We start from the raw sequence: 12,331 nt of genomic DNA, 5'->3' as shown, positions 1-12,331 counted from the left end.
TATTCAAATATTAACTTAAGCCGTAGGGGTTTTATAAACAGCAAGAAAAAAATGGGATATGTCTAACAAGATTCCTTTAATCATTAAAAAGTCAATTCCATAGCTGATATTCTGAGCCTGAACTTTCTGATCCAAACCACCAGCCATGGTGTGTATGTGCCATACGTGAGAAGGATATCCACAGAGCGAGGAACTTCGTACACACTGATCATTAGATCAGAAAATGTAAAGAGAGGCAGTAACTGTTTTGTTTTCTACATAGCAAAGAAAAAGATCTCATTAACTGATGAGTACTCTGAATTAAAGGTTTTTGTTTGTTTTTTTTTCTTGAATCAAAGGTTTTAATGTAACAGGACCAACCCATTCTGAGATTTAAAAGGACCTCAGAAATCATCTGTCTTTCAAATGAGGAAACAGGCTTCCAGAGTTTACATGACCTGTCCAACATTATACGACCACCTTCAGAGCTTAGGCTTAGAGTCAGGCAGACCTGAGTTTGATTCCAAACTCTATCACTGACTAGTTATAACACTTCTCTAAACCTCAATTTCCTCATTGGCAAAATACTTATTTTGCTGTCAACTTCACCCTCCCTGATGATAAACTTTCAAGGAAATCCCCTAGTCTACAGCAAAAGTCAGCAAATATTTTCTCTACACGACGAGTCGCTGTTGCAACTACTCAATTCTGTCTTTAAAGCACGAAAGCAGCCATAAATAAGAGGGAAATGAATGGGTTGTGTTCCAGTACAACTTTATTAATGGATATTAAAATTTTAATTTCAAATAACTGCCTCACGTCACAACATTCCTCTTCTTTTGTTTCTTTTGCAACCATTTAAAAATGTAAAAACAGGAGGTAGGCTGGATATGGCCTGTGAACTCTAATCCTCTGAACTACAGGGTAAAGGCTATACACCCCTCCCTGCTGGGCCAACATTCAAGGCACTGGAGTTAATGTACCTTTCCATGCTCGTCAACCTCTATTTTGACACCTGTCCCTTGTGAACCAACCAGAGTTCAATTGTTCTTCCAAATGCCAAGCTTGTCAGGCCACCAGGCCTTTGATCACGTTCTTCCCTCTGTCTGGAATGTTCTTCTCCAGTTCTCCTGGTGAAATCTTTTCTTTCTTTCACAGCCCAGCCCAAATGTTAATGCCTTCATGTTATCTTTCCTTTTTCCCCCCTTCCTTGCCCTAGTGAACTGTTCCTGCCTAGGGGTCCTGCAGCACTTTGATTACCCATTGTATTTCAATTCTTCATGAGTCTCTCTCTCCTCCCCACTTGAAAGCTCCCTCAAAGCTAGTACCAATTACTGATAGTGACAAACATGGTAATGATGCTGTCTCAAATATGATTACATTTAATCTTCTCAAAGAAACATTTTATAGATAAGCATCCTGAAGATCAGGAAAAGTAAGTGACTTGTTCAAGGTGACAAAGATAAATAAATGTTAGAGCAAGAATCTGAAGGCACATTTTCTGATGCCATCAGTTCAATTTTTCCTGCTATACCATTAACCTTTGAAAACCGAGGACCTGGAACCTTGGAGCTGCTTGCTAAATAGTTGTTGAATAAACGGCCAAATGAGGAACCAGATGCAGTATTCCTCTGGCCAACACCACAGCTCCACCCTGATGGGCAATGTGTCCGCCTACCTCTCCTCCTCTGTTAGGAGCTGCTGCCTCTGGAACCACTGGATGAACTTTGGGTCTGGGGTCATACAATAGCTGTTGCAGGCAGACTGTAAGAGTTTGATTTGGGCAATCACTTCAAATTCCTAAAGCAGACAGAGCACCAAAGAAAAAGAGTGAATTAAAAGGCCAACCAAATATACATCTTTTCAACCTGAAAACACACCACAGTAGGATAAATGATGGACAAATTCATCTAGGAGGGTTCTAAAGTACTGCTTGTAACTTTGACTCACTGGTGTCTTTGCATGCTTTAGTGGTCAATCCTTCTTTCTCCTTGAAAAAAAGCAATTTATGTGAATAAAACAAGCTACCAAAGCGACCCAAACTAGGTACTACCTAAAGTCATAGTGACTTCCTTTTTCTCTTTTCCATCTCCATTCTTGAGACAGAAAAGTTATTTTTTAAGCCTGAGTCCTTCTAAAATGTATTTAAAAATTCTATTTCCTAAAAGATAAGGAAAATAATTACTCTAAGTCAGGAAGCTCACAAGTTCCCCACCCCCATCTTCTTCAACACTTACCCCTCAATAAATAAGTTTTGGTAGGGTTGAATATCTAAACAGTCTAGGGCCTCATAAACTTGAATGTTTAGATTTCCTGAATCCTTGGGTTTTTACTACTCCAGTAAATCATTTAACTCAGTCTTTTAAAGCTCACAAGAGAAGCAAGTGTATAATTATATCCAAAATTATTTATACTTCTTTAGATGTTTCAATAAAGATTTTTGTAAAGTCAGCAATGGATATAAGCTTTAGCTTTAGGTTTTACACTCAGACTTTCCAAAAGTTTAACATGCTAGTCTTAAAAGGAAAGAGATTACCATCGAGGGTTATTTTGAAGTGAAAGGACAGAGATGGGTAACTGTGGAGGCAATAACTGAATTTGGTTTTTTTTGTTTTTGTTTTTTTTAATTAATTAATTAATTTATTTTTGGCTGTGTTGGGTCTTCGTTTCTGTGCGAGGGCTTTCCCTAGTTGCGGCTTTCCCTCTTCATTGCGATGCACAGGCCTCTCACTGTCATGGCCTCTCTTGTTGCGGAGCACAGGCTCCAGACGCGCAGGCTCAGTAGTTGTGGCTCACGGGCCCAGTTGTGAATTTGTTTTAATGTTACAGGACAGAAGCAGCTCAACAACTGGCAGATTCCGTAGGTGTCAACTTCCCATCCAGTGACCTCCATCCTTGGTCTCCGTATCCAAGGAACGTTTATCATCAAACGCTACCAGGGACAGAAGGCTTAACGTTCGTCTAGGGTAGTATATCTTGTTACTTATGAGTTCAGCCTGGTCAGCTCCTAAAACTTTGGTTTTAACTGCAATGTCATTTCCTCCTGGCAGTTTCTCTGACCCCACAAGTTGGGGCTAGATGCCCCTCCCATATGCTCCTATAATACCCACGACTTCTGCTCACAAGCCCTTATCAGGCTGCATTGTAACTGCCTGTTTGTCTACCTTCCTCCTTGACTGTGAACTTCATGAGGGCAGGAAGCTCTGGGCTTTTTCTGCTGCAATCCCTAAACCTATCACACTGCCCGACCCGTGTTAGGTCTGCAGTCAACGTTTGTGGGATGAAAGAATGAATGAATAACTAAAGAACAATGAGAGTTACTATGGGGTGAAGTTATTATTTTGCTCACTCATATTCCTTGGAATTGTTTAAATACACCATTTTAAAAAACACTAAAACCCTAGCGAATTTTCAAAGCTCTGTTTTATCTTTTTTCATGCAGTGTGGAACTCTTCCACTCTCCACAGAAAAATTTCAAATTGATGTTGAACACCCCTTCCTATGCTGACAGGAAAGGAAAAGAATAATTATCCACATGTAACAATGAAGACCGTTTCCTTTCCTCTCTTCAATAGGCCTACAGGAGTTAACCATCTTTATTAACACTTCCATAACATATACTCTTATGAAACCCTTTCTCCTTAATAGAATGGACCTGTTATTGCTGAAGCTGATTGTAAAGAAGGAGATGATGAGGGGGTAAAGGAAGAAATGTGGGCTCAGGAGAGACAGGACAGCATTTGAACCCTGGCTGTGTTACCCGGTGACTCTGGTCAAGTTACTTCATCTCTCTGAGTCCTGGTTTCCTCACCCTTGAATTGAGGATGATAAAACCTACCCCACAGGGCTCTTGGGCAATACCACATAACAACATGCCAAGGACAATGACATCTGATAAATTTTCAATAATTGCTAATTTTTTTCTGCCTCTGTAAAAAATTTAAGTCTCCACTCCTCTAATTTTTTTCATGCCCAGTTGAAGTAAAATGGAAAACCACAGCCAAGACCCCTACTTACCCTTCTCCTCTTCTCAAAGTTTATCAGCCCACCCTGAAAGAAATTTTTTAAAATGAATGACAAACCAAGCTACTTTGAAACCCAGACTTATTTGTTCTAGGTTTTTGTTAAAATAGCTCAAAGGGATAATAAAGTCACAATTATTCATGACACTGTAATTATGGCTACAATGGCGGAAAAGAAGCATCATTCACTTAAAGAAAAACATTCTTTTAATTATAATAGGACAGGATTGGCAGAGAGCCTTCTCTTAAGATGTCTGAAACCAACTAAAACAGTAATGATAAAGGATTTACAACACAGAATCCAAATACATTTGCAGAGACAGTAAAGACAAAAGCTTGAGTGAATGTTCTGTTACACTTTTTTTTTTCTTTACCAAAAGCAACAAAAACAGATGGTCATTGACTCATAGTGGAAGCCAAATTTTCAATGTTTTATCAAAAGAAGTTTATCAAACTTCTACACAACATCATCACCGAAGTTAAGTTTCAACTCTCCATCCTCCCAGCTCCTATTCTCAGTAGGCTGAATTTAACTTCTAAATCATTGGTCACTCCCCCCAAATTCCCCAACACTGATGAGTGTTTCCTGAGATAAGCTGAGGCAGAGGATGTGAAGAGACGCGAAGCATCTCTCTCTGAGGGAGCATGTCCACAACATTTACGACGACCTTGGAGGTGGGAATTCGCAAGATAACTGCTACTCCTTCTAATTATGATAGAGTAAAAGCGGACTGACTGACTGCATGTGATAATCAGGAAGGTGAGATAAACTTAAATACACAGGCAATCCTTAAATTTCATTTCAAATATCCAGTCTCTTCTCCATGTAATATTCTACTGTATTACTGTTACTAACAAGTAGCTTGTTTCACTTCTTTCCCCACTCTGAGAGAGAGAGAGAGAGAAGGTAATAATCTGAAACAATAAAGCGATACTTAAAAATCCACGAGCTTGACTGACTCCCTACCCCAGCAGGTAGAATGTGAGGGTACATTATCCCCTCAGCTCCACCTGCCAAAGTCCCACCCAGCACCTCGGTCTTTGCTCAAACCCACTCCTTCCTAAGGATCTGCCATGACCTCCCCTCACAGGGAATTGATCGTGGCCTGTCCTCTTCTCTCTTTGCATTTCTGTTTGAGTTCTTACTATTTCTATCCATCACTGCCTGCTTTGATAGACACCTTCCACTGGATTGTGAGCCACTGCTGGTGTCACTCATCTTCGTATTCCTCATAGCATCTAGCACAATGCCACGTTCATAAAAAGCCCTCAATAGGTACTAACAAAAGTGTATTTCTCTCTTGGGTAACCAACGGGAAAGCTGCCGACCCACTTGCACCGTCAGCCTGGAACTCACCTCGATGTAGTCCTGAAGGGCAGTGTCAAGCATGGTCAGGTCAGTCAGGAAGGTGCCCAGGTAGGGCACGGTTCCCTGCATCACACCCTGAAGAGCAAGCACAATAAAACCATCTTCGCTGTTATTGAAAGTTTAGGGTTTCGATAACCTCCACACTGGACCAAATGGACCTGTGGCCCGCTACAGTCAGCAACGTGCCCATTTGCAGATGGAAGCAGCAGTCTTCGAATGGCTAGGTGATCCTCGACAGCATTTGGAGAATAATTAAGGACCATTCAAGGCCTAATTTAAGGCCACTAGTGCTAACCTCCATGAATGAGATGTTTAAAACTCCGTAACACAAATAGGTCAGGAACTGTATCACCAAGGTAACTTTCAAAGTCATGAAAACCAAGCCTCAAAGCCAGGAGATGGTTCAAGTGTGTTCACAGTGGGGTTTACACATTGCTTAGGCTCAGGTCAGAGGGACCTCTGTTCTCTTTCACAGCATGTGGACACTCCCAGTGGTTCAGAATGGCCCTGGGAGGGATGGTCTCACCATTGGTAGAGGATTGGGCTGCTGCCCACTGGAGAAGTGTGACCACAGGAGGACGGGGTGTCACTAGTAAAGTGGCTTGGTGACTCGGTTCTGAAGAATACAGGAGGGAAAGGGAAAAATAGTCCCTTTAAAGTAGAAAACCTGCCAAACTGTACCTTAACCAAGTGATGAAGGCTAATATCACCAGTGACATCAGATGTCATGCTGATGTCATTCACTCCTTGATATGATGAGAAGACACTTCACATCTGTGATATTCTTCCCCAAACCCGTGACCTCAGTCTAATCACTAGAAAAACAACAGACATCCCCTGGTTGTGGGACATTCTAAGGATACTAGAACAGTCTTCCTGAAGACTGTCAGGTAATGACAAACAAGGAAAGGCTCAGAAACTGTCACACAGCAGAGGGTACTAGGGTGGCAACTAAATGCAGTGGGGTGCCCTGGGTTGGATCCTGGAACGGAACGAGGGTGCTCATGGAAAACTGGTGAAATCCAAGTCAAGTCTGGGTTTCAGTTAACAGCAGTATGCCCATGTCGGTTTCTTAGTATTGACAGATATGCCATGGTTACAGAAAATGTCAATGGGTGGGGAGGTGGGGAGGTAGAGGGGGGATGGGGGAGGGATTCACAGAAACTCTATGTATTATCTGGAACTCTTTAAATTCTAAAATAAAAAGTTTATTTAAAAAAAAATTTCCCTCAGAAAGAAATGTAGAAGCACTTCCACTGCAGGTATATATATACTATATTAATTTCACCAAATTTCCTTTGAAATCATCCCTATTCTCCATAAGGCCACAGAGGCACTAACCATTCTGAAGAGAAAATAAAAAGGGGCTTCCATGGACAACACCTTATCCTACAGTCCATTAAGGCACTTATGGAAATTCTGGCAAGAAAACAAAATATCCACCAGGGCAGAACAAGGCTGCCTGATGTGTGTGCAGCTGGCTGTTTCCTCAGCCAGAGCTGCTTCTTGAGGTTCACTCCAGGCAGGGTTTTGTCCTTCAGGAACTCTATGTCAGCTGCAGTATGTCCTTCCCTATCATGTGTACAAGGTCTCATCCTGAACTAAAATAATCTCTCTTTTTTTAATGGCTATTTTTAACTTGTCTTTGGACCACCAAAAAAGTCTGAAGTGCTGTGAATGCTTTACAGGCTTTATGTTACAGAAGACCCCCATCACTCAAAACCAACATTTCTGATTTATGCCCAGCTTTCCAAAGAAGGAGAAAATCTTCTCAAAGCAGGGATGAGAGTATTTTGAGTTTGTCAATCTCCATTCTCCTCTCTCTGGTTTTCCCCTTCTACGCTAAAAGTTAGGAGAGTGTTAAAAATAAAGCCAATGATGTCAAGAACTACCTTTCAGTCTTAAAGAGGGAGGTATTACGTTCCTCTGAGTACTGAAAAACTAGAAAGATTTGGCTAGTACTTGGGGTTAGTGATGAGAGCCAGAAAATGACTAGAGGGTTTGGAACAGATGAAAAGATCTCCGAGTACAAGGACCAAGTCCTCCTGGGAGCTGACACTCTCTCTCCCCGGCACCCAGGTCCTGGGCCACCGTGTGTTCCAAGCTGGCTACAGTAGGCATTCCCGTCGGGGAACTGAAGCCCAGGGGTCTCAAGGCCAAGGTCACGGTAGCTCCTAAGTGCAGGAGTGGATAAAGAAGATAGCAAAAAGGACAGAAGTCTACCTGCCGCAGACTTTCCCTCTCTTCCAGAAAATAAAAATGTTCCAGAAAACAATGTGATTTGCCACTTTCAGTGTTTATTTCCTGCTGGGTCAAGTGGGAGTGAAAATAGCTTCAGACCTCCCAGGGCTGCTGAGGAGAGATGAGGTAAAGAATGGGAGAACTTCTTTGAGGGCAGGGGCACCCTGCAGACTAAAGGGTCCAGGGCCGTGCAGGAGCCCAGCCCCCGACACAGGGCCGCTCGCTGGTGGGCCCTCAGGGAGACCCAGGGCCTTGCATACCATGTCCTTCTGGAGCTGAAGCCGCCTCTGAGTGCGCTTCTGGTTTTCCTTAACGCTGCTGTCCAGGTTTGCAAATTTGGAGGTTCCTTCCTAAGAAACAGAAGCACACACAGAGGAAAGTGATACAGGGGCAAGTGAAGGGGCACCTAGGTTTCTGGGGCGGAAACTCTGCACAACTATCTGGACGCCGTGCAAAGTGAAGAGGCCTCCAGCAGGCTCTGGGCTATTATGCAAACACTTAGCTGGCTAGTGGTTGAGACATCTATTCTTGAGAGTGCCTGGTGGCCATAGCTTATCCTGTTTTCCCCCTATTTTGTAAGAAGAGCCCTTGATTTGGTTATAAAATCAATCATTAATACAAGGCAGGCAATTCCCGGAACTGGAGACAATTTTTAACACATCCCAAATTTCACTCGAAGTAATCACACATCCTGGAAATGAAGATCTCTTCCTCTGTAAATTTTATGATTTCTTGATCTTGGCCTGAAAGGCATGTGCCAGCATTCTGTGGAAGAAAAGGGACTATTTCTGTGGTATTTCTTAGCTAAATGAAACTTTTTATACCGGAAGTTTTCTGAGGAAGTCCAGCACTGATCTATGAAAGCCAGACCTTCATACATTTTTCTCCCCTTTTTCTCCCCCAGTCCATCCTCCCAAGTTGCCTCTCAGGTTTGGAACTCCTACAAATCAATCTTTCCTCCTGGCGCCTGAGGACAGATGGCTACCCCTTCTCTCCTCCCGTCTGTTGTGACAACAAACTCTTCTACATAATGACTAATCTCCAGTTTGCTGACTGAACATAAAGTGTTTTTGGTTTTGTGGTTTTGGGGTCTTGTTAAGTTCTCATTTTCCAGGAACTGCATGAATGGGAGGCAAATTTCACAATTCAGTAGTGCATAACTGCATTGGTTTTCCCTTAGTCAGTTCTCCCTGGGTTTATTATATGACCACAGCATGTGACTTTTCACTACTGTACGACTACGAGGGGATCTTTTCCAGTGACTTAGCCTTTCCGATGACACTGCAACATCAGTATCTTGTATCATTCACCAGCCTTTACCCAGGTCCAGGTACATCACTGGGGACAGAACCCGTAGTGACTCATTACCTACTTTCAGTCTCCCTATTACAAATGATAATAAGAAGAGATATCATTTAAAGATCCCCTGCTTATAGTTTTTCCTGGGGATGAACGAAAGTGTCCTAAAATGTGCCACTTCCTGTGCTGGGTGGTTGAGTCCTCCCAAACTATTGATAATTATTTTTTTGGGGAATTTTATTTATTTTTTTATACAGCAGGTTCTTATTAGTTACCTATTTTATACAAATTAGTGTATACATGTCAATCCCAATCTCCCAATTCATCACACCACCACCACCCCCCGCCACCAGCTTTCCCCCCTTGGTGTCCATACATTTGTTCTCTAAGTCTGTGTCTCTGTTTCTGCTTTGTAAATAAGATCATCGATACCATTTTTCTAGATTCCACATATATGCATTAATATACGATATTTGTTTTTCTCTTTCTGACTTACATCACTCTGTATGACAGTTTCTAGGTCCACCCACATCTCTACAAATGATCCAATCTCGTTCCTTTTTATGGCTGAGCAATATTCCATTGCATATATGTAACACATCTTCTTTATTCATTCATCTGTCGATGGATATTTAGGTTGGTTCCATGTCCTGGCTATTGTAAAAGGTGCTGCAATGAACATTGGGGTGCATGCGTCTTTTTGAATTCTGGTTTTCTCTGGGTATATGCCCAGTAGTGGGATTGCTGGGTCATATGGTAATTCTATTTTTAGTTTTTTAAGGAACCTCCATACTGTTCTCCATAGTGGCTGTATCAATTTACATTCCCACCAACAGTGCAGGAGGGTTCCCTTTTCTCCACACCCTCTCCAGCATTTGTTGTTTGCAGATTTTCTGATGATGCCCATTCTAACCAGTGTGAGGTGATACCTCATTGTAGTTCTGATTTGCATTTCTCTAATAATTAGTGATGTTGAGCAGCTTTTCATGTGCCTCTTGGCCATCTGTATGTCTTCTTTGGAGAAATGTCTATTTAGGTCTTCTGCTCATTTTTTTATTGGGTTGTTTGTTTCTTTAATATTGAGCTGCATGAGCTGTTTATATATTTTGGAGATTAATCCTTTGTCCATTTATTCGTTTGCAAATTCTGAGGGTTGTCTTTTCGTCTTGTTTACAGTTTCCTTTGCTGTGCAAAAGCTTTTAAGTTTCATTAGGTCCCACTTGTTTATTGTTGTTTTTATTTCCATTACTCTAGGAGGTGGGTCAGAAAAGACCTTGCTGTTGATTTACGTCAAAGAGTGTTCTGCCTATGTTTTCCTCTAAGAGTTTTATAGTGTCCGGTCTTACATTTAGGTCTCGAATCCATTTTGAGTTTATTTTTGTGTATGGTGTTAGGGAGTGTTCTAATTTCATTCTTTTACCTGTAGTTACCCAGTTTTCCCAGCACCACTTATTGAAGAGACTGTCTTTTCTACATTGTATATCCTTGCCTCCTTTGTCACACATTAGTTGACCACAAGTGCGTGGGTTTATCTCTGGGATTTCTATCTTGTTCCATTGATCTGTGTTTCTGTTTTTGTGCCAGTACCATATTGTCTTGATTACTGTAGCTTTGTAGTATAGTCTGAAGTCAGGGAGTCTGATTCCTCCAGCCCTGTTTTGTTCCCTCAAGACTGCTTTGCCTATTCAGGGTCTTTTGTGTCTCCATACAAATTTTAAGATTTTTTGTTCTAGTTCTGTAAAAAATGCCATTGGTAATTTGATAGAGATTGCACTGAATCTGTAGATTGCTTTGGGTAGTATAGTCATTTTCAGAATACTGATTCTTCCAATCCAAGAACATGGTATATCTCTCCATCTGTTTATGTCATCTTTGATTTATTTCATCAGTGTCTTATAGTTTTCTGAGCACAGGTCTTTTTACCTCCTTAGGTAGGTTTATTCCTAGGTATTTTACTCTTTTTGTTGCAATGGTGAATGGGATTGTTCCCTTAATTTCTCTTTCTGATCTTTTGTTGTTAGTGTATAGGAATGCAGGAGATTTCTGTGCATTAATTTTGTACCCTGCAACTTTACCAAATTCATTGATTAGTTCTAATAGTTTTCTGGTGGCATCTTTAGGATTTTCTATGTATAATATGTCATCTGCAAACAGGGACAGTTTTACTCCTTCTTTTCCAATTTGTATTCCTTTTATTTCTTTTTCTTCTCTGATTGCCATGGCTAGGACTTCCAAAACTATGTTGAATAATAGTGGTGAGAGTGGATATCCTTGTCTTGCTCCTGATCTTAGAGGAAATGCTTTCAGTTCTTCACCACTGAGAATGATGTTTGCTGTGGGTTTGTCGTATATGGCCTTTATTATGTTGAAGTAGGTTCCCTCTATGCCCACTTTCCTGGAGAGTTCTTATCATAAATGGGTGTTGAATTTTGTCAAAAGCTTTTCCTTCATCTATTGAGATGATCATATGGTTTTTATTCTTCAGTTTGTTAATATGGTGTATCACATTGATTGATTTGAGTATATTGAAGAATCCTTGCATCCCTGGGATAAATCCCACTTGATCATGGTGTATGATCCTTTTAATGTGTTGTTGGATTCTGTTTGCTAGTATTTTGTTGAGGGTTTTTGCATCTATATTTGTCAGTGATATTGGTCTGTAATTTTCTTTTTTTGTAGTATCTTTGTCTGGTTTTGGTATCAGGATGATGGTGGCCTCATAGAATGAGTTTGGGAGTGTTCCTTCCTCTGCAATTTTTTGGAAGAGCTTGAGAAGGATGGATGCTAGCTCTTCCCTACATGTTTGATAGAATTCACCTGTGAAGCCATCTGGTCCTGGGCTTTTGTTTGTTGGGAGATTTTTAATCACAGTTTCAATTTCATTACCTGTGATTGGTCTGTTCATATTTTCTATTTCTTCCTGGTTCAGTCTTGGAAGGTTATATCTTTCTAAGAATTTTTCCATTTCTTCCAGGTTGTCCATTTTATTGGCATAGAGTTGCTTTCAGTAGTCTCTTAGGATGCTTTGTATTTCTGTGGTATCCATTGTACTTCTCCTTTTTCATTTATAATTTTATTGATTTGAGTCCTCTCCCTCTTTTTCTTGATGAGTCTGGCTAAAGGTTTATCAATTTTGTTTATCTTCTCAAAGAACCTGCTTTCAGTTTTATTGATCTTTGCCATTGTGTTCTTTATTTCTATTTCAGTTATTTCTGCTCTCATCTTTATGATTTCTTTCCTGCTACTAACTTTGGATTTTGTTTGTTCTTCTTTCTCTAGTTCCTTCAGGTGTAAGGTTAGATTGTTCATTTGAGATTTTTCTTGTTTCTTGATGTAGGATTGTATTGCTATAAAGTTCCCTCTTAGAACTGCTTTTGCTGCATCCCACAGGTTTTGGATCATCGTGTTTTCGTTGTCATTT

At 40.8% G+C, this 12,331-nt stretch overlaps 1 protein-coding gene across 2 annotated transcripts in view; it reads right to left on the bottom strand.

The window, feature by feature from the left end:
* Positions 1–12,331, bottom strand: part of RGL1 (ral guanine nucleotide dissociation stimulator like 1) — a 291,746-nt gene that overhangs the window by 20,075 nt on the left and 259,340 nt on the right. For both annotated transcript variants that reach the window (XM_068541388.1, XM_068541387.1), the window contains 4 exons: positions 7,872–7,961; positions 5,359–5,445; positions 3,997–4,029; positions 1,658–1,779 (listed from right to left, as the gene is read on the bottom strand). In XM_068541388.1, the coding sequence (XP_068397489.1) occupies positions 1,658–1,779; positions 3,997–4,029; positions 5,359–5,445; positions 7,872–7,961 (332 nt within the window). The remainder of the gene's footprint in view (positions 1–1,657; positions 1,780–3,996; positions 4,030–5,358; positions 5,446–7,871; positions 7,962–12,331) is intronic.

This window comes from Eschrichtius robustus, chromosome 3 (assembly GCF_028021215.1).
Source record: "Eschrichtius robustus isolate mEscRob2 chromosome 3, mEscRob2.pri, whole genome shotgun sequence".
Lineage (NCBI taxonomy): Eukaryota > Metazoa > Chordata > Mammalia > Artiodactyla > Eschrichtiidae > Eschrichtius > Eschrichtius robustus.
The sequence above is the reverse complement of the archived record's forward strand: the minus strand, read 5'-3'. Positions and strand labels throughout refer to the sequence as shown.